We start from the raw sequence: 23,865 nt of genomic DNA on the forward strand, positions 1-23,865 counted from the left end.
TGTTTCATAATTATGCCTCCAAAACGAATAGTTCCTCATTGTTACCTCATTTGGCGTTCTCTTGCTCCGTGTGTGGTGATTTCAACTAATTATATCTCTAGCTGTTTCCTGCGATATCACCCGTTTGGAGGAGTATCTGCTATATATATAGTTAACTCTGCAATAGATTGTTCGCTTCTGACCGCACGGATCGGAGTATGGGCCAGTACAGTACATACACGAAGGAGATGCCTTTTCGACGTTAGCCAGCCGCGTACTAACTCTGGTAACAGGTATTTTTATACGATGTTTTTTTTATAGATTTTGACAGTTTTTTCATCAGCCGTAATAAATTTATTAACTCAGTGATCGAGCACATGTCCCAAGCTGAGAACGATGCCCATTAGACTGAACACTACACACTACTCATAACTCATAACACTCTCAAATATTCGGAACACATATTCATACACACTAAACGCATTCTTCTTCTGTTTTTTATATAATTACCATTTATTTACCAGCGTTATTATTTCATTATAATTTAACCTGACAAACTTTGTTAAAGGCAATACATGCGTATAGTTAATAAATAGTATTAATTTATAGACCGTTTATGTGCTGTCCGTGTTAATACAGGTGCCAGTGAATTTCTAGTCATTAATGTGTATATGCCAGTGGATTGTTTAGACAATCTCCCTGAGTATACTGATGTGTTAGCTAGCATGTATTCCATAGTGGAAGACAGTGGTCTGGAAGTGTCTTACGTACTAGGAGACTTCAACTCACATCCCGGTACCAGATTCGCTGATGAAATGTTATCATTTTGTATGGAACAGCAGTTGCTGTGTGCGGATATGGAGTTTCTAAGATCTAACTCTGATACCTTCACGTTTATGAGTGACGCCCATGGCTCACGACGCTGGCTAGACCACTGTCTAACTACTTATGCTGCGTGGGACACTGTAACTAAAGTACAAGTAGACTACAATGTTAATTGGTCAGATCATTTCCCACTATTGATGTATTGTAATATGAATGTAATCATATCAAAATCTAGAGTGACCGATGTGCTAATACTAAGATAAAATGGGGTAAAAGAAATGATGAACAAATTGATCAGTATAATAAAACATGTAATTATAATTTTATGACTATGTCTCTGAACTGTGATAATTTATCTAGTGATATATGTTTTAATACGTCTATTGACACTTTTTATGCTAAAATTATAAATGTACTTTACACTGCATCCATTTTAACTAGTGGTACTCGCTGTGGTCGTCAGAAAAACAAAAAAGTAGTGGGCTGGAACTACCACGTTCAACAAAGTCATGCAAAAGCGCGCCAAGACTTCACATGTTGGCTTAATAACGGTAAGCCTAGAACCGGTTTTATATTTGAAAGAATGTGCAATAGCCGTAAATTTTTTAAGAAAAAGTTAAGGTGGTGTCAGGATAACGAAGAATCTATAAAAATGAATATTTTAGCCGAAAGCAGAAAGAATAAAAATTTTGTAAAATTTTGGAAAGATACTAGAGTTTTAAATGGTAAATCTAGTGCGCCAATTACAGTTGAAAATTTGGAAAATCGGAAGGTTATTGCAGACCTGTTCTCTAAGCATTTCAAGGTTGAGCCATCAGCTCCCACCCACACTGCTTTGTCTGTGACTGAGGCAGCCACCGACGGGGCTGTTCATATACCTCCGACTTTTTCACCTGACGACGTCGCGACTGTAGTGCGTCAAATGAAGCGGGGAAAGTCGCCTGGCTTCGACCACCTCAGTATTGAACATATACAGTGTGCGGGTGTTGAAATATTTAGAGTTCTTTCCGAACTATTTAATGCATGCCTAAAATATGGATACCTGCCGTGCAACCTTATGAGAACCGTAGTGGTTCCAGTCCCTAAAATAAAACTGGTGATTTATCTAAATTAAATAATTATCGCCCTATTTCACTTGGAACTATTATTAGTAAGATACTCGAGAGACTGCTACAACCCGCACTGGTAAGCGAGATCGAGATAGATGATGCTCAATTTGGTTTTCGTACTGGTCTCGGGACAGATTCCGCGATATTTAGCTTGAAGCATACCGTTAATTATTACGTTGCTCTAGAAACCTCTGTATATGCATGTTTCCTAGATCTTAGCCGTGCTTTCGATCTTGTAAACTATGATTTACTTTGGTCGAAACTTGCTAAAACGGATGTTGATGACAGTATTGTGGATCTGTTGCGGTACTGGTACGAGAACCAAATTAACAATGTTAGATGGGCCGACACGCTCTCTAGTGATTATAGGCTAGCTTGCGGTGTGCGGCAGGGGGGGTTGACCTCTCCCGACCTTTTCAATTTGTATATAAATGAACTGATCTCTGAACTGAGGAGGACCGGAGTCGGATGTCATATCGGGGATTTGTGTGTAAATAACCTGAATTACGCTGACGATATGGTCCTCCTCAGTCCATCGATCAGAGGTCTCCGAAAACTTCTTGGTGTATGTGTTAAATATGCTGAATCACATGGTCTTAAATACAACGCCAAGAAGACAGAAATGGTGATATTTAAATGGAAAAGAGGCCCGGAGAGGATACCGGAAGTTTGTTTAGATGGCACGCCAGTGTGAGTTGTAGGGTCCTTTAAATACTTGGGGCACATACTTACCGATGATTTGAAGGACGACCAGGACATGGAACGGGAAAGGCGAGCCCTGTCAGTACGGTGCAACATGCTCGCGCGGAGGTTCGCCAAATGTAATGATCAGGTTAAACTTACTTTGTTTACAACTTTTTGTCAAAATTTTTACACCTGTCAACTTTGGTCATCATATAACAGAAAATCATATAGCTCACTCAGAATACAGTACAATAACGCTTTTCGAATATTAATGAAAAAACCTCCCTACTGTAGCGCATCGGGCAGGAGTTTCCGATTTTTTTGCGATAATGCGTCTCCGCATCGAGTCGTTCTGGAGTCGTCTGCGCGGCGCTCAGAATCGTATCCTTCGAACCATCGGTGATTGCCCGGATAGTCATTTCTTCAGCCATTGGTTGTCCGTGTACCACAGCGAGAATCAAATATGACCGTGTGTAATTTTATTATTTTTAATTGTACACTTTCGTTTTATATCTTATGTTTTAAACTTCACTTATATTTAAGTATATCTTATTTGTAATTTTATTTTGTGATATGGACTTGCTCTGAAATAAATGATTTATTATATTATTATTATTATTATTATTATAGAATAGAAATGCTGTAAAGTTTGGTTAAATAAATAAGTAAATAAATTTAAGTCTATAGAACGTCAGTGGTTCTTACAAACGACATTGCATCTATCCGACTTAATATAAATAGTATATCCAATTTAAATAATTAAAACATTCAAGTAGGTTCATGATATTATGTAACAATAGTCCACTGCTTATTTTGAGTACAAAAAATGTTGAAAATTAGTACAACAACTCAACAAATTTTTGTAAAAAAATAAAAGCGGTGCTATCACTGGACGAGAGCAAGCACAGATCGGTCGTCCAGATATTATTTTTCACACCTCCTGTTCGACAATGTTCAATTTATATGTCGCTTTTGATAATTTTGGTCAATGGAGAATTTAGCTTAATTTAATGGCAGTCTTCTCAATTATAATTCATTGCGGGTGTCTGAGTTGAACCCAGTCTCAATCCGTTTTATTCACTTTCGCCGATATCTGTAACCGATCTCTTGTTTGAAAATTCTTAGAATCCAGATTTTTTGTCATTAAAATCTCCAAATCCTTATAGAATAGATAACGCTATCAGATTCATACAAACACCAAGTCATAACATTGCGTCATCACAAAGATGGATTGAAAAAAGCGATCACCAAACCCTAATTTAAACTTTGGTTAATGAAATACTATATTTTGAAAATGGATATTTCACTAACCAAACTATTTCTATAATCGCCAATTTGGATTGAGATTAGAAATATAAATCGGCCGTTATTAATCTGATATTTTAGATTTGGCTTTATGCTAGCTTGTGTCCAAAACTCTATCCGCCTGGATTTACTCATTGGCTCTAAAGGTTATAGTAAATACGATGTTATATATTTCTTATCAAAGTGTTAAGAAATTGCAGATCATCAATAGAACACATATCAGCGAATTGTTTCCTGTCTGTTTTTTTTAATTTGTTTGTTAGCGCACATATTCGAAACTACTGAAAGGATTTTCACCTCGTTCTGACAATCGGAAGAGGATAATTGGAAGCAGAATATTCATCATCATGATTATTTCAGCTGAAAGACGTCCATTGATGGACAAAGGCATCCCCCAAAGATCTCCATGACGATCGGTTCTGCGCTGCCCTCATCTAACCGGCGCTCTTGACCAAAGGATCGGTCCATCCACCACAAGATGCCCACCAAAACTATCTTCCAGTACGTTGTCGCCATTCGACGACTTTACTGAATACCGCAGATTATGTTTTTTTGAAAATTTGATATTATATTTTTAAATAATTTGCTCTCATATTACAGACATCGGATTCTGCTGTTTTATCGTAATATATTATATGTTATTGTAGATTAAAACAATATAATACATATTGAAGACAGGAGGAGAGGGTGGAGATGTCTATATAAGGCGGTGTCTCCCTGGCGTTGACACACTTCCGCTTCAACCGTAGACGGGTTATTATATTGAAATTTTGCTATAAAAATCCCTTTACATCTTAAATACTTTTGACTATATGTTTAGATAATCCAAATGTCTTTACTTTGCCGTTTCTGGGATTACGTAATTTCATTGTAATAAATTATTATAGATTATAAGAATGTTTAACTAAAAAAATACGGAGTGGGAGGCTTTCTTGCACAAGATAGCTGTTAGATACCACAGCGGTGCCATTTTCTGACGTGATGCAGAAATATGGAAGCATTATTTTTCGGTTTGAAGTACGTCCTAGCTAGTGAAATTACTGGCTTAGGTCTTAAATGTTAAGTCTTGTTAGCAAGACTTAACATTTTATGTGTAAAGGTGACTAGCGATATTGTGATGCCGCTCATAGTTTCGGGTTCAATCAAGAATACTGAGTTGCACCTCTTTGTAATGGGCAGGGCGTGTCACATAACATCAGTTAAAGACTCGCTCGTCTCGACAGATTTTCCAACAAAAAGAACAGTTGTATGCACTTGTATAAAAAGTGTTCCTAAGACTTGTTCAGTTCTAAGGAACACTTATTCAAAATCAGGTCAAACATCTTCTTAACTTGCATCACACATCACACACTAAAATATTGTCCTCGTGACTGTATTCAATTTCAAATATTTTTATTCAAAATAGGATGTGACATCACTTATTGAAAGTAAAACACTACCATCCATTCCAAAACGAATGCCTCAGACCTGAGAAGAATTGGCGCAACAAACTCAGCGGGCTTTTTTTCATCAAAAAATATGTTTACAAATTAATATTGTACAATTAAACTTATTATTTAATAGCCTGAGGGCGATCGCTCCATTCCCAATCTGTGGTATCATTAAGAAAGTCATTTATGTTATAGTTACCTTTACCACACAAACTTTTTTTAACCATTCTTTTGAATAACGTAATACTTTTGTTTTGAACATTTTCTGGGATCTTGTTGTAAAAGCACATACATCGCCCGACAAAAGACTTACTAACACGACTTGGCAATTAACAGGAACAGACAAATTAACAAGGCATTATTAGTTTGTCTGTTCCTGGTGTTAACATTAACTAAATAAATCACTAAATATATTGAAAAGAAGCTTGGTAGCTGAAGTATGATACAATTGGTCTAGTTGACCAGCTAACGTCAGGGTGTCAAAATAACGTGACTCTGATTATGTTTCCCTGACGCGCAAGTATTTATTATACATAACCTGGATTAATGTACGGATAGGGATATTATATAGATATTCACTCTCCGTCTCATGTAAAACACTACAGGCCTACACTACTACAGGTTATTGGGAACTTAATGATTTAATTTTTCTTGCGATTTCTATCAGTCAACGAATAAACGTTCGTTCATTGGTGACTGATATCAAATACTACGGAGCATTGTATATCGTAGCAGATAGCCACACGTAGTATGGGGGGCGTGTCATGTCGTGATAGTCCCGCGCGCGCGGCGGTTTCGACGTGGTGGTCGATCTCATCACATCCCATCACGAACGTACATTCGTATACTCTCTACATGTCGTAACCGTTACACATCGATATAATACTGACGTCTCTGTATTGTCAAAATAACATCTCATAATCAGCTTATTAATGTTGAGACTGCTACCGGCTACGATTGCCAAAGACCGTAAATATCGCAAAATATATGTCGGTCTCAGTGATTATTACATCTGACGTTTGGTGTTGAAACACTTAGCCCGAGTTGGTTTCGCTAGGGCTACTGGGAACCCAAGCGCTGGCAACTATTTCGGCCACCCGATCAGCCTACCTATCCAACTTAGAAATGCTCCCAGTATTCTTGGAACACTTCGCCGTAATGATAGTTTTTAGTTCATGCAATAATATTAAGTATTATAAATATAATTAATAATAAGTATTGTTTAATACTAATTTACCTACATCATTATGACGATAAAGTCGTCTTCGATCGGCTTGATTCTTTGGCGTTGCGTAGAAATGTGGGTTCTCTCTTTATCTTCTGCAGCATTTATCACGGAGAATGCTCAGAGGTATTGTTCGGCTTGATACCATAAACTGAATTCCACCTCCGGACATTACGTACAAAAGGCGAGATTCCATCCGCAACTCGAGACTCGTCGCCTCACGCATATACTTTGTGAATCAATTACCAGCTACGATTCAGGGACCTTTAAGATTGGAGCACCTTAAAGGCCGGCAACCCATCTCTGACACGTGATTTTTGGATGGATGGATGGTAATTGCCTTAAGCACTCACTCGGAACACTCAAAAGTATGGCACGTTCTAGTGTTCACATCTTATTAAATATTTACTTTTATCATTTATAAAAAACCAGCAAAAACATGAAGTTGATAAATTTAAAAAATATATAATGACGACTGTATAGCCGAGTGGTTAGCGATCCTACCTACTAAGCTAGAGGACCCGGGTTCGAATCCCGGTAGGTGCAAGCATTTATATGATGAATATGGATGTTTGTTTCCTAGTCATGGATGTTTATAGGTATTTATGTATGTTTACATGTATTTATCTATGTTTAAGTAAGTATATTGTATTAAATATATCGTTGTCTTGCAACCCATAACACAGGCTATTTATGCCTAATTTGGGGCAAGATAATTTGTGTAAAAAGTGTGTCAATTAATATTAATATTATAGTATTGGTATGAGTGTCTGTAATTAGTTAAAGACGGACAGGCAGGCAGATACTATATTTTAGACAGGTTCCGGATATTTCCACTTGGTCGCTCCCTCAGACATTATGGATGTGAGATTCTAAATGATCGTTCAGCAAATTAATCATTGTAATAATAATTAAATCGAACAAGGCCTAAGAGCCTTAGCAACAACGTATATACAGCCGTCACTTCATAGTTAAACATGGCCAGTTCTTTGATTTTACTAGCGATTGGTAAAATTAAACTTTGGTTGTTTAACAAAAAACATAACCCACAATTCTGTTTACTCAATCTTCTGGATTGCTTTCCACTATTGAGGCAAATAAGGTCAAAAATGATAAAAATAAAATCTGTTATTTAACAAGCATATATAATAAACCTTATATAATTAATACGACAATAGACAATCGATAATAATAACGGTGAAATGTAAGCCTTTATCAGCAATGCACGCACACTAAAAGTGACTGCATTTTCGCGAGTGTAAGACGTAGATATCACGCACACTAAAGTAATAAATCTGGCCTGTTGTTATACGTAGTCTAACAGCAAGAGGTTCTATCTAGACGTAAAAACTTCCAACTGTTGCGTTGACAGCCGCATTAGTCTCTCCGACTGTCTCGTAGTAATCAGTGCCCAGACTCTACTTGGATTATGCTCTTATTGAATAATTGTTATTCAATAAGGGCATAATTCCACAAATAACACTAAATATGTGTATATGTGTGTGTGGGTTTAGTCGTACTGTCTTATTATTAAACGCAGTGTAAAGTTACCCCAAGATTAAAATTACTTCTGCCTGTCAAGTGATTCTGTAGTGACAAAGGTAAGATAACGACAAAAGGTTTTATTAACCTTGTAATAACTTCGCGTTAGAAATAACACAGAATGTGTTTTGGAGCTTGTTTTTATATTAATTGTATGACAATGGCTATGCTGCTGATATTAATATCATCTTTCTGCAAAAAAGAGCTAATAGCGCTATTTATAACCTAGGTCCAAAAGAATAATTGAGAGCAAAATTTAAAGAGATAAACATCTTAACTGTTGCTTCGTAATATAGTCCTGATAGCGTTATCTATGCATGTAGGCATAAGTGAATTTGCTAGAAAATGTCATAACCATAATGTTAACACTAGAAACACACATAAGCTTATTATGCTTACTACTCGGCTAAGTCGAGATAGTAACTTTGAACCTGTCTTTTGTGGGGCGATGTATATGCTTTTACAACAAGACCCCAGAAAATATTCACAACAAATTCAAAAGAAATGCTAAAAAACGTTTGTGTTACAACAATAAACACTACAACATAAATGACTTTCTTAATAATATCACAGATTTAATAAAATAGTAAATTTTATTGTACGATATTACATTGTAACCATATTTTTATAAAAAAAAGAAGCCCCGAGTGTCTTACGCCCGTTCTTCACAGATAAGTCCTATACTTTTTCTTAATGTGCGGTGACTTACAATAAGAGATATCATATCCTATTTTGAAAAAAATATTTAAATTTTGAATGGGTTTAAATTGAGGTATATATTTATATTATACAGAAACTGACTTAGATAGAAAAAAAAATATACAGACATAGTAATTGTTTACCGTGAAAATATAATGTTTATATAAAAAAATTATTCAAAATGATTAATTATATTCTGGCTCCTTCTCATGTCCAAGAAGACAGAAAGCGTCGCAAGTACGTCGTTCTCAGTCAGACTTACATCTTTGTGCCGTTTGGTGTCGAGACACTAGGCCCGTGGGATCTAGAGTACGCACCTAAAAAGGGCTACTGGAAACACAAGCACTGGCAGCTATTTCGGCCAACGAATCAGCCAAGCTATCCAACATGGAAATGTTGCCAGTATTAATAAAATTTCTCAGTCATCATAAAATTTTGTTTTTAAATTTTATTTCTGTATTAATCCTAGAAGTGAGGGTTATCACTTTAAAAACATAATAAATCGCTTAGATTTACAAGAGCAACATCTCAAGTTAATTTCTTTATATGCAAATATTGGGGTTGAGCAGGTCATCCACTGTAAAGTAGATTAGTTTTACGGTTAGCTCAGTTGGCAGAGCGCTGGAACGGAACGCCAGAGGACGTGGGTTCAAGTCCCACATCGTTCATAAAATTTTATTTGTTAGTAATTAATTATTAATATAAATGGTGTAAACCGTTTTATTAAAATAAAATAAATAAATAAATATAAAATTGTTACGAATAAACTAATTAATTATTTTCGTCAAATATAAATTGTGCAATTAAAAAGATGCCAAAGTCCCTCCCACAAATCATGACGTAGATGAACCAGCGGCAACATGATAAACATTTGCTAAACAGGTCGACGTCTGATTTACGTCGAATAAGAGCAATTTGTCTTGGCCGTGTTCTTTTGAATTTGTTTATTTTCTAACTGTCGTGCCTGGTGTATATTTTTCGTTGGCGGCAATCAGTTTATAGTGTAGACTGTAGACTGGCACCAGACCACCCAACACGACACCGCTTATTGCTTCGGGCAATTTTACAGAATATGTCAATTTGCGTTATATTGCCGATTCTGTAATTGCTATTCCGACTTCAATATTTTAATTGAATTAACAATTTAATTGAATGCATTTGTAATATATAACTTTTATCTCTCTGCATATACGTTTCCTTCAAACTGTACTGGTGATTTAAGATTTAATATAGCGTCACAGTCATTGCCACTTTTGAAAAAAAAACAATTACCATACTTTAAACAACTAGACTCCCAATCGCATATTAAAAGGTCGTGGTATATACGTATACGTTAACTTATACAGATAACATTAAAATATACATTCAAATTAACACGTTATTTCGTCACAGTAATGTTCAATGTCTATTGTATAAGCCCATAAGAACCCGGCTGTCTCTTTATGTTTATTTAATGGAGCACTTGCCTGAAATATGACACTCAATCCTTTTTAAGTTAGTTGGACAGTTTTTCACTGAAAACTTTCTCATTGCGTGGCGTTGTATTTAAAGCGCAGACAAAACAATTGAACGAAAACTCTGCCTAAGGTGCGTAGGCAGAGTTTTGCTTCGGACAATTTTTGTGCGTGATTGTGAATTAATCGAGGAGGGGAATCCGAAGGTGAAGGCTAATATTACTTTGATGCTCTCTGTACTATTGTAATCGCAAGTTCAAAAGACCATTCTAAATTATTTATTGTTTTATCTATAATTATTTACTAGGCTTATAAGTTTTACTTTTGAGTGAGTAATTTGTTATTTTTTAAAGCATAGTTATTATTCTAAATACATGCCATAAATACTCGTACCCAATAAAAAAACATAATAATAAAAATCCCTGTAAGCTGATTTCAAGCACGGTTTCAAATGCAGAGACGCATCCGCAGATCGTATCTTTTTCCCGACTCAACAAAATTTAAGTGCCTTTTAGTAACTATTTGACTAAACAAGCAAAATCTATACTCCTGTGTTAGCAAAAAGCGTGAAGTGTAAGTGCAATCACTTTCTCACGCTCCACTAAAACGGAAATATCCTCTCGGATACAGGCCATTATTCGGGCTAATCCATCAAGTGATTACCGTGTGCTGGCCTCGGAAATGTTCGAGGAAGAGAATATAATGAGTTCTTATCGTTACCGGTACGTGGGCGGCAATTATCATTTACCAGGTGACACGCACATTGGCTCTCATCCAGACGTAGACCATAGAAGATCTCTAGACAATAGACTAAAATATAAATAAGCAGTGAATGACTAATTTTTATTTATTCATTATACTTATCATTACATAAATTATCTAGCCGAAAACTATGCATAGCCCGTACTATGAGCGCGTAAACATAATAATATTATTATATTATCATACAGCAATATATAAACTCATATGCAAAAAACGGGTGGTTTTATTTTTTCTGTCCCTTTAGAAAATACAATAGCAAAAGAGGTTTTAATCATTTGAGAATATTACTGGCATATTTATAATGTGTGGTGCATAAAAAAGTTAAAGATATAGTCCAAAGAGGATGTAAATACTAGGTAATATGAGGCGAGACTGCCTCAGTAAAAATTGAAATTTAGTTTAATATGAGACGTGCAGTGATATTTGACATAGATTTGAAATAGTAATTACAATATTATGGCGACGAAGCATAATCCGGCTAAGTTTGAAAGTGAACAGTTGCTTAAAACGTAGTGGATTTTAAGTTTTCTACAAGATTATAGCCGTCATCTGTCAATGTATCAATGACTGCACTTTAAATACAATCGCTTTTTTCTTAGAGTTAGCCTAGAGGCTGTAGGAGAGAACTCTAAGTCGGACTTTAAGAAAAATTGTAGTTAATTGCGTATCATGGCGGGAATCTTTGATAGTTCTTATTAACTTTAAATCATTTTTAAAGGCAGTGATTAATGTACTGTATCATACGGAGTTAGTCTTCATTGAAAACTTCCCAATGAATGCTCACCGGCGCATAACAGAAGTCCTAATTCCTTACGTACAACCCGCATTAGCGGTTATTGGAGAAAATTAGATTTTTATGGACGATAACGCTCGTGCTCACCGTTCTGACGATGTGGAAGCGTATATTCAAGAGGTAGCGATTTGACGTTTGGATTGGCCAGCTCGAAGTCCCGATCACAATCCCATAGAGCACACTTGGGATGTTCTAAAACGAAGAGTAAGATCGGTGCAGCCCGCTCCGCAAAACATCAGGGAGCTAAGGAATGTTATTGCTGTGCAGTGGGAGCGTATTCCAGAAGAAACAATTAAGAATAGCATCGATAGCAGCTTGTTTTCGTGCACGGACGTATATTAGCAAGCGGTGGAGCACACTCCTCACTTTACTTACCCGGGTTTTGAAGTTTTTGATAAAATGTAACAAATGTAAATTCGTATGATGTCCAGGTTATTACTAGTTTAAATGATATGTTATGATATGTTATGATATGTTATGATATGTTGACATAACTGAACCTACTTCTCGCATACTCAGAAAACCAGCGCTGTAATATATGACAGCATTAAGCTGAGGAGAAACCCTTTTTCAGTTTTTGTATGTTTTTATTCTTTAATTTTGTAAAACATATAATGTAAAACTGAAAATAAAATTTTATTCTATTCTATTCTGTAAACTACGAAACGCAAATAAGTCCTTTAATGAGTAAACACATTAAATTGAAAGTAGTTCACCACAAAACAAGGTACGTTATCACTCTTTAAAATACTGCACCTACTTCACCTTCACACGACACGCCACAAGTTAGGATATCATCCCCACCATCTGGATGTGTGGCGGTCCTCCACAGTGCGGTTTTCAAGTAGCTTTCTTCCTCGTACTATAAAGCTGTGGAATGAGCTTCCTTGTGCGGTGTTTCCGGAACGATACGACATGGGTACCATCAAAAAGAGCGCGTACACCTTCCTTAAAGGCCGGCAACGCTCTTGTGATTCCTCTGGTGTTGCAAGAGAATGTGGGCGGGGGTGATCACTTAACACCAGGCGACCCGTACGCTCGTTTGTCCTCCTGTTCCATAAAAAAAAAAAACTGCAATAATTACAATCATGAAGTTTAAGGGGAGAGTAAAAACGTGATCGACACATCAAACAACAACCTGTAATTGCTCTGGCGGCTGGGCGGCAGCGATGATAGACTTGTAATGTCATTCATATTATGTTGCGAGGTAGTAGAGATGGGGGTCTGAAATAAGTCGAAGAATCGATTTTTTACTATACATATTTTTTTCATCCTACTAAAAATTTAAAATAAAAATAAATCTCCGACCCTAACTAATATATCAATTAAATTTTAATAAGTTCGATCAGATAAGCACTGAGCGGACTATTCGAAATGTAAATCAATAACCAGAGACTTCTTTGCACAGGATGCCGGCTACATTATGGGTACCACAACTTTTAATTACTGGGAAAATGAGAATTAAGTTCTCCTTAACTCTCTTGGTTACGAGCGCGTTGCTTCATTATGTGCATTTCACCATCGCATGACACGCCAAAAATTAGGATATCACCTCTACCATCCGGATATCTGGCAATCCTACACAATGCGGATTTCAAGGAGCTTTCTTCCATGTGCAACTAAGCTGTGGAATGAACTTCCTTGTGCGGTGTTTCCAGGACGATACGACATGGGTCCTGTAAGTGTTCCTCTGGTGTTACAAAAGAATGTGGGCGGCGGTCATCAGTCGACCCGTTCGCTTGTTTGTGCGCTTATGCTCTTCCATAAAAAAAGAGTAACATCGCGTCTCATAATCCGCTGCAAAACCAAAGTAACCCTTTAACCCTTATCATAAGACTTTTAAGGTATGTGTAAATGAATACGGTCTCGTTTGAAGGTACAATGTAGTTGAACGTACAAAAATGTTTCTTGAAAATCGTACAATCCCCGCACGTTGAGAATTGACAGTCCGACATCGTAGTTAGTTTATACCATCGACTTACATTACACTAACGTATAGAGTACAGACAAACAAATCGTTACGTAAGGGACCAACGACGAAACGACCAACAATTGCTAATTATGCGAAACTCTTAATGACGCACAACCTACATCTAAAGTGCTTAGTTAACTTGTTTATTTTTGTTGACAAAGCTAATCTATGGATATTGGGGTTCCTAAACTCGTGCGAGAAAGAAGAACTTTTCTAACGGAAATACAGCAAGGTAGAAAAACCGATTTTTATTGTCAAGTCGTAAGCAGTCAGCCACGCTTGGCATTAGCTCCTTAGTATTTAACAAGCTAACTAATGTCTACATTATTATATACCTTATATGTATAACGACAGAGTAGGGATGGATACTTAGGTACGTTTAACCAAAAACCATTTTAAATTACAAAAAACAATATTACAGTTTATCAGCTACCACTGCTGACCACATTTATAAGAAAATAAAAACATTAAAAAAATAGATCGCAATCATACAACAAGTTATTGACACATTCCAGTGACTGTTCACATGTGCATTTATTCAATTCACAATCTAATTCAAAAATCTCTAGGATAACTTGACCAGCCCTAACCCGCCGCTACTTACGTTCCGCCGACGGTAGGACTCTTATATTGATGTACTTTTATTAGTAAGATTGATGTCCATAGTCTTAGATAATTTATGGGTCTAGATAGAGACTCTTGCCGCTAGACAATACTTGAAAACAGGCCAGGTTTATTACTTTTGTGTGCGTGATAAGCTACATCTTACACTCGCGATTTGTATGTCACTTTGTGTTAGTGTGCGTGCATTGCTCAAAATAGAGGTTAACTCAACCTCAACACTTTTTTAGACGTTTTCACGACTGTCATTGTCTATATCTAGACGTATAAAGTCCATAATAGATGATACAATTTCTGCTGAGGTTCATATGTACCTAATAATTCTGTTATTTGAAATTCCAAAACTACTGACTGTATATTTAGGATCTCTCAACACAAATTCACTCTTAACATCATGACAACCATAGCGAAGAAAAGAAGGTCAAGAAAAGAAGGTCAAGAAACGCTGGACAAAAAGAGTCCTTGAATGTACTGGAAGCTGTACCTTTGAATGAGAGGCTCCTTTGCACAGGATGCCGGCTAGATTAGGGGAACCACAACAGCATCTATTTCTGCCGTGAAGCACTAATGTATAAGCATTATGGTATTTCGGTTTGAAGGGCGCTGTAGCTAGTGAAATCACTGGGTAAATGAGACTTACCGATAATAAGGTGACGAGCGAAATTTTATTACCGCTCAGAATTTTTAGGTTTTTCAAAAATCCTGAGCGGCACTGCATTGTAATGGACAGGGCAATCAATAACCATAAAATGAACGTACTACTCGTAGACTAGATGAGATAGAAAGTTGATATAAATATAATTTCGTAGTACATATACAAACATGCAAATCAAAAAACATGTATTTTATTGTTATTATTATTTACGTTTAGTGGCATGTGAGTGCTGAAATTTTGTATTCGAGCGTCAAAATAAACTGCATCACCGGCACTCCATTGAAATAGCAAACATTGACCATTTACTATAAAGTACTTAAGCTTATTATTATAAAGTTCCGAAACAATGCCGCAGTGAGGTCTTATGCCTTGAAAAACGATTCTCAAGAAGCGCAGTATAGAGTATCTCCTCTTTTTGCTTAGACACGGTACCTATAAGCTGCTTCAGCTCATCTTAATGGTGATAGGGACCGTTACACCGGTGATAGTGACGGATTCAAAAAGCGGACGGCCAACATTTAAAACTAAAAAATGCACTAAAGAGGAAGAACAAAGAGGAATATTTAAATAATGATAATCAGATTAATCAGAAATAGGGTGGAACATTGGTGGGTTAGTTAGGAAAAAGCTTTCTTGGAAAAGGGATTCTTTATCGACGTGCGCTGTGGTAATAGTGATACGTAAATATAATGTTTTACAAAAATATTAATCCCTCGTTGATACGCCTGCAAAATATTCCACGATACCAATAAATTGTAATTTATGAAAAAAAACAATTCGCAGTTGAAATCGCAGTGCACAGTAGCCGGTAAAAACTGCCAGTAAAAAGTATTGTTAATTATTTGTAAGACCATAACTGTATTGTTACTACATTGTCGTTTTTGCTAAAGCTATGTAGGTACAATGTATCGTTTAAGCTTCATTCGTTTTTTCCTAACGTCAATAAATCTCTGTCTCGTGAGGTATTCGTCAGGCATGCTGTTTAGAATTATAAACAGAACCGTCTGTGTGCACTAAAATATCTTTTCCAATATATTGTTACGAAGGTCACGTCGAACGTTCCCGAGAGTTAAGGAATTTGATAGGTACTTACCGGCATAAAGGAACCTTGACCCAGACACTCAGTTGTTTTGCAAACAGAGTTGTTTACAAAAACATGTTTCCTTTTGTTACTAATAGGACTCTTCGAGAATAGTATAAATTACTTTTTTCTCTTATCTGCTCGTTGATTCTGAATAAACTTTTTGTAATGAATTTCTTCTGTTCTCTTCAGTGCCACTGTTTATGATACACAGAGGAAACGATGGGACGTCTGGTCGACTGTACCTATCCAAGAGAAGCATTCTACCTATTTGTTAGTAACAGATCGTTCTAATATTGTTAATCTGTAATTAGATATAATTTATATAAGTGACTGGTCTCCCGCTAATCTCGACCAGGTTGCCCCTACTATTTTTCTTATATCATCGTAAGCTGTCCTTCCTACCATTCCTTAACATTTTTGGTCTATTTTTATTTCTGGTTTTTAATTATTGTAATTACATTTTATTAAATTTAAATATTATAATTTAGTATTTTGATGTACCTATAAAGGTACCTTTATAGGTACATCAAAATACAAAATACTAAATCTGTTATCAGATTGAAGAAGTAATGTGGCCTGTATCTTTATATTAAGCATCCATCTCTCCAAGCTATGCAGACAGGTTTCTAATGAACTGTTTCTATATGTTAAACATGTACGTGACTTTTTTTTAATGTATCCTTTATGTGTCTGAGTAAATTAGCTTAGATTTACTGGAACAGAATTTAGTTTCCTGATTATTATTATTACTTCTAATTTCACATTTTAATTTTTACTGTTTAGTTAGATAATAGTTTAATTTATTTTATTGTTAGTATTTTTTATTGAACACTATTATTTAGATTGTAATTAAATTGTATTTTCTGATATCAACAACCTGTTTATAACATTTTTTCAACTATTTATAAGCTTTTTATGAGAGGCAAACAGGCAAGAGGCTCACGTGATGGAAAGTGTGGAAGCAACCATCCCTGGACCTTCCGCAATACCAGATGCATTGCCGTTAAGCGGATTGCAAGTTTAGGGCTGTATTTGTGAATCTATTGTAATGGGCGGACTTGTTCATCTACCATTTTGATGACCACATATTATTCGTCGAAAGAAAACGCCGGCAAACTGATGACGGCATTTCTTTTAATTTACTTGCAAGAGATGCAAGCCCATTGGCCAATGCTGTTGCTATAGATCTGAGGTGTTACAAGAGAGCTGGGGCGTTTATGTCAATAATTAAAAAAATATGTAGAAAACAGAAATTTATTGCAATTTTGATTAATAAATACAACTAATACTTAAAATAAAAGCAAAAACGAAACAAATGCAACAAATAATTACGAAATAACTAAACTCTAAATTAATAAATAATTTAGTTCTAAAATACTTTGTACGACAATCAATTAAAATAAATCTTCCTAAAATCTAATAAATTTACATACATATTTCTTTATCTCTAATAATCTCACTTTGGTAAACTGTGGTTAAATGGATTCCTTTTTATAATTAAAATTAAACGATATTCACTTAACTAAACTTATATTCGAAAAACGATTAAGAAGGTGGCAAACATCTCTATCTTAATTGTACTACACCAGACAATACATCAAGCCAAACTTAATAAATATAAAATACTAAATTGTATCAAAGGCAAAAAACAACCTTCTTTAAATAAAAACTAGCAAAAGTTGGCATTCTAATCTAAAGTAGAATTCCATAAAGGATTATATAAGAACAAATTTACATTCGAGTTTAACCCACATACCTTAAATATATACTTACATTAAAAATAAAACAGACACATATGCATATAACCCACATACATACACGTAATGTCTTTGCATTAAAACAAAATGCATTTTTTAAATCTGGAAACAATTGAAAGTAACCAAGACCTCTTAGGTTCGTTGTCGTTATAATATTTTGGAAATAAAAACTATTGTAACCTAAACTAAAATAACAGCTATTTAAATTAAGTTAATTAAATTAAATAGCTGTTATGACAAGTAAGTAGTTTTGTAAATTGTACAAAATCAAATACTCATTTGTAGTTTTTGAGAATATAGTACTTACCACATAGCGTATAACGGAACAAAATATTATTTGTGAATCATTTTACTGCAAATTAACGAATACATTTGTTAAAGTGGTTCTCGATGTATCTATAAATGTTTTGTTTTGTAAATGTATGTGTTTTTGTTTAGTATAAAGATTCAAGGTAACAAATAGAGCAACGGACGTAAGAAAGAGCTTGCTCTCACAACCGGTTTCAGCCTCTTTATTACGAGGAGTTGTAGGACGCTTTCGATTCATGCATCGACTTTTCGAAGAATTTCCATTACGTTGTCTACAAGGAAATCTCAATTAAGTGCATTAAATATGGAATTATATTCATAAAATTTGATTAAACAAAAACTTTAATTACGGCGCATTTGAATTTCTAAAACAAAAGGAATAATTTCCAGTAATTATCATGTATTTAGGAAGGAAGATATAGTTACACTTATTGCAATGCTTTGGTGGTTATGTGATCTTGGAAAAAAATTGTAACGCATAAATTTATAGAGCGAAAGCTTGGAAGGAAGTTTGGCGTAGATTTCACGAAATGGGTTTCAGAGTTGGGAATGTACCCTAGAAACAAAAATATAGGCGTCGCAATATTATGTAAATTGTGTACTGATGCCCTTCGGCGATAAATAGGCAGCAAATTTCAACAGCAGGTCTCAATTTCCTACTATCGATTCCCGGATCTAAAGTTAGCGGGCCATCATTACATTTTTATTTCTTTGTAATTCTATATGATCCGCAGTTGCGACACTCAAATTCTATTTTATCATTTCTCCAATCAATTTCTTAGTTAACAAGTTTTGAGCATTTTGTAAAACTGGTTCGGAATTTTTTCGCCATGTACCAATCTTAGACTGTTTAGAATGTTGTGGGTCGTCTCTAGATTTTGATCTGAAAGTTACGTTTACGTTATCAGAAATCACGACACGGGTATTGTTAAACTTGGAATAAGATTTCTATAAGAATAACGCGGAAATACTAAAAAACGCAAAATGACACCGACCTATTTAAAGAGCGGCGACTAACCAAAAGACAATTAGTGTCGCGCCGGTTTAAATCACTGGGACTTCCACTTCCTGCATTTTTTCATTCGTCTGACAGATATCTGTCTGTATATACTCTGAGTGTGTAAGTACTATCATGATTATTTTCATTAACATTTGAATTTATAGTTGTACAAGCAGTGGCGTTGATTACAGTATCGTTTATATTAACAGTAAACGTTTAATTAAATAGGTCTAATTCAAAACTACACAAACATTAAAAAGGACTTATTTCAATTTACAATGCATCATTTTAAAAATGTTATCCATATAATATTACGTAGATCAAAAGGGTTTATTAGCAGGTGACTGCAAGACGACGCCTGGCTTAGAGAACAAAATATGGTGCCATCAAACGAGTGGCAAGTATGAAGTGGCAGTTGGCACGACAATGAGCCCGAAACATGGCTGATGGGAAAACCGTTTTTTGAATGGAGACCATGGGGCGGAAGAGACCTAGAAGCAGATCAATGAAGATCAGATGCGATGGAAGTATTACAAACCAACTTTTACTACGATGCTTATTATTAAAATTTAAAATATCAAATTATTTTTAATTTATACATCCATTGTTACTCAGACATAATACCTTCAGCATTGTATTATACATTTACCTTATTGTATCGGTGAATGAATTTGTATAATAGGTCAAGTTGATTTTGAGTTTATTCATTCTTGCTTTTCTTTTTATAGTATTGCTATTAGGAACTTATTGACTACACTGTCGACTGTGTGAAGGTACTTCACAATGATATTTTAATAGATTTTTTTCAGAAGCGCAAACAACACACACTTAGTAAATTTATAGGTACGTAAGCTAGCCAATACGATTATTCGAACTTAAGATATTTAGTAGCAACTCTCAGTTGCATCTGTGCCAAATATGTCAAAGATAATTTGTATCGTCGTAGAGTCATTAGATCACTCGCGGGTACATCCTAGCATTTGTCAACGGACCACCGACGCTGCCTTATTTATAGCGACGCCCGCGCAGAACCGTGGGCGGCTGGAGCGTACAAGACATATTTAAATATCTATATTAACCAAAACATTCGAACACAACACACACACACACACACGCTCGCAAATGATCTTAAAGCTACTAAATCTATTTACATTATGTACATATTAATGTCCTCACATAGTATACATTGCTCAATTGAGGTAGATCAGCATTTGTCACGAATTGGATGTCAGTGAAATGCATAGAGTTATTATTAATAACACAGAAACGAGTATTCTTTCCGCTGCCGAATGTGAGTGCTGCGTCTTTTTATGTCTCTGTTCGAAGCTCTTTTCGTGGTTCTTTGTGTGGTTTTTATGATGTTTGTGAAAGCAAAGTCTGTCAAGGTTGCTCTGCATTTTGGGGCAGTCGTAATCTTCGTTTCCGTCGCACTGGCAGGCTGTTAACGCGGCGGCTTTTTCCTGCTTTCTCAATATTTGAATGGAGTTGAGACATTTCTTGGAGCATTTTCTGCCGCGGTAGACTGATCTGCAGTACTCGTTGTAGTAGTCTAAGGCGGTTCTACACTGGGCGTCTGCCTGACAGATGAGTTGGGACAGGCGACAAGAAGACGACACGTTTGCGGCGCCCTTCAGCACCTGCGCCCGACACACGTTTATCTTCTGCTTGGCGTCTACGCAGTATGCGTCTTCACATTTGCACTGAAACAAAAGCAATCATGGAGTATTGCAGGATTGGATTCTCGCTAGAGCGTGATAATAAAAAAATGCGGTGTGTGATTAAAATCAAACAATAGAAGTTAGAGGTCGAGGTTAATATTTTTTGTTCTGCTTTGATATTATTCGATTGATATGGTTCAAATATGGACTAGTTATAGTATTATTTAATTAAAACAAAACAATGCTTAGAACTATATTTACAATACTAAATATGATTATATTAAGTAAAACTATTACTGTGAGGAGTTGTACCAAGAATACTGGCAGCATTTCTGCGTTGGATAGCTAGGCTGATCCTTCGACCAAAATAGCTGCCCGCGTTTGGGTTTCCAGTAGCGCTATCTTCGGCATTCGAAGCAGCAGCACCAACAAAAGTGGTTTGGACATGAGAAGGAGCCAGAATGTCATTGTAAGCCACATTATAATTGCATACAGATCAATTGGTAAATTTTGCTCTTACTGATACGCGGTCTCAATGAGCGTTACATATCATTTCCGAGAGTGACGGATTAGTCTAATCTGAACGCTGGAGTGCGCCTAGGCTGTGTGCTATCTCCGATACTGTTTCTTCTGCATATCAATGATATGTTGGACACCTCCAACATACATAGCAACACACCATAAATTAGGATATCATCTCCACCACCTGGATGTGAGGCGGTCCTCCACTTATTCAAGGAGCTTTCTTCCACTTACTATAAATCTGTGGAATGAGCTTCCTTGTGCGGTGTTTTCGGGATGATACGACATGAGTACCTTCAAAAAAAAGCGCGTACACCTTCCTTAAAGGCCGGCAACGCTCCTGTGATTCCTCTGGTGTTGGAAGAGAATGTGGACGGCGGTGATCACTTTACATCAGGTGACCCGCATGTTTGTCCTCTCTTCCATATAAAATTTGATGTAATATTTAAATTCAATTCATATTCCAATTATCAGATTTTAAAATTACCTATTTAATCTCGGACCTATAAACCTCGGACCTGAGATGAAAGGGCACAATATACTCAGTAGGATGTTTTATTTGTATTCGAAAAGTGAAAAATAATAATTCCATCACTTTCATCAAGCGCGATAGGGACTGATCACCAATCATCAAGAATCTTATAGCTAACACAGAACTCCCATCACCTACACTGTAATTACTAAGCCCCTATTATAAACTTAGTCATAAATTCATCGGAAATAACACATCATAATAACTTTCTGGTTCATAAACGGTTTAACGATCACAGAACGAGAACAATCAAAAATTTATTATCAAAAATACAATGAGGTCGCGTCTATATATAATATTTAACGAAACCGTCCGTCGAGTGGTTTCAGTGTCTATCATTGAATGAACGGGTCGTGGGTTAGCCATATTTATTATGTTATGTTATGGAGGCTCCTTTGCACAGGATACCGGCTACATTATGGGTACCACAACGGCGTTTTTTCTGCCTTGCAGCAGTAATATGTAAGCATTATTGTGTTTCGGTCTGATGGACGCCGTAGCTAGTGAAAATTACTTGGCAAATGACACTTCACATCTTACATCTCAAGGTGACGAGCGCAATGTAATGCCGCTCACAATTTTTTATTTTTCTAGAATCCTGAGCGGCACTAAATTGTAATAGGCAGGGCGTATCAATTACCATCAGCTAAACATTACATCTTAAATATATGGACTTGTACAGTACCTATATAAAAGACAAAAGTAATTGAAATAAATTAAAAATGCACTCTTATTATATCGAAATGATCTAGATTGATTCTGAATTCATTTTCTGGGTCGCAATCTATTCATGTTGGTCTCTGATTATCGGGTGATGAACTGATCGCTATTTGTATAGAGAAACATGCCGTTCACTAATCAACAAGACATTCTGCATATTTGCATATATCTCTATATATAGGTACGTATCGTGTTATGTAATCTACTTCAGGTTATGTTTATTTACTTTGTGACTAATTGACAAATAGGTAACGTTTGTTTCTTACTGACAAATAGATTAAAAACAAAGTCACAGAAAGCATAATTAGTAGCTGAAGTAAAAGAATACGTCGCTTATTCCTAATTATATGTTTTATATATATTTCTGGATTACCAGACAGACATAAGATAAAAAATTGATGATATTATGATTTCGTCAAAAGTCACTAGAAATGTGCATATGCGAAGTTCAAGTTCACTTACGAGTTGAAGATTCAGACGTTTGTCTGTAGAGGAAATATTTTTTTTTACTTTTCAGTTACTTTGTTCAAGTATCTTATGCATGTATGAAGTCTATATTTTTATGTAAAAAGTTTTGTGAATAAAATAGTTTCTATATAATAATGAGAGACTGAGTGTCCCTGGTGCGCCGGGAGTATCCTCGGAATTATAAAAGGCAGACTAGATTGGACTTATATTAACACCATCTCGGGTCACAGAATGGTAATAATGTTGTATATTAATTTGTTTTATTTAAAATTTACTAACATTCGGGTCTCATTAACTTTGTTTGTATAAATATATCCTTATTGTACATAATTCATATAAGTATGTATTAAGAAAATGTCTTTGTGAGTCAATTCGTTTCTTGGTGTATTGTGGTTTATACCGGATATAGTAATTATTGTCCAATGAACCAAGAACTCTAGTTCTTGCTCTAGCATGGTTGGTGAAAGCATTTTTGCAAATAGAAGAATCTAGGAAAGTTAGTAGGGATCACGGTCAGTTTAGAAAAGTAATATCGTCGACAACGTCGTGTTAAGAGCGCCAGAGATGTTGACTCTGTTCGTTAGAAATGTTCTTCTCTCTCGAATGTTGTGTTTTTCTATACACTAGTGTATTGTAAGTATGGTGACAGCAATAATTAAATTAGTATAATTACTTATTCTTAACGTGGAATTGCAACGCATGCCGGGTACAACTAAGAATCAATAAAAATTGTCAACGAAAGAAAATAATTTATCCAATA

At 35.7% G+C, this 23,865-nt stretch overlaps 1 protein-coding gene and 1 long non-coding RNA gene across 3 annotated transcripts in view; one reads left to right on the top strand and one right to left on the bottom strand.

Annotated features, from left to right (window-relative positions):
• The window catches only part of LOC126971976 (uncharacterized), a 500,026-nt gene that overhangs the window by 392,716 nt on the left and 83,445 nt on the right, over window positions 1-23,865 (top strand). The window lies entirely within an intron of this gene.
• The window catches only part of LOC126971962 (growth arrest-specific protein 1-like), a 29,003-nt gene continuing 22,517 nt past the window's right edge, over window positions 17,380-23,865 (bottom strand). The window contains exon 3 of the mRNA XM_050818495.1: window positions 17,380-20,905. Coding sequence (XP_050674452.1) covers window positions 20,420-20,905 — 486 coding nt within the window. The 3' untranslated portion in view covers window positions 17,380-20,419. The remainder of the gene's footprint in view (window positions 20,906-23,865) is intronic.

The sequence above is a fragment of the Leptidea sinapis genome, chromosome 25 (genome assembly GCF_905404315.1).
Source record: "Leptidea sinapis chromosome 25, ilLepSina1.1, whole genome shotgun sequence".
NCBI classification, from domain to species: Eukaryota; Metazoa; Arthropoda; class Insecta; order Lepidoptera; family Pieridae; genus Leptidea; species Leptidea sinapis.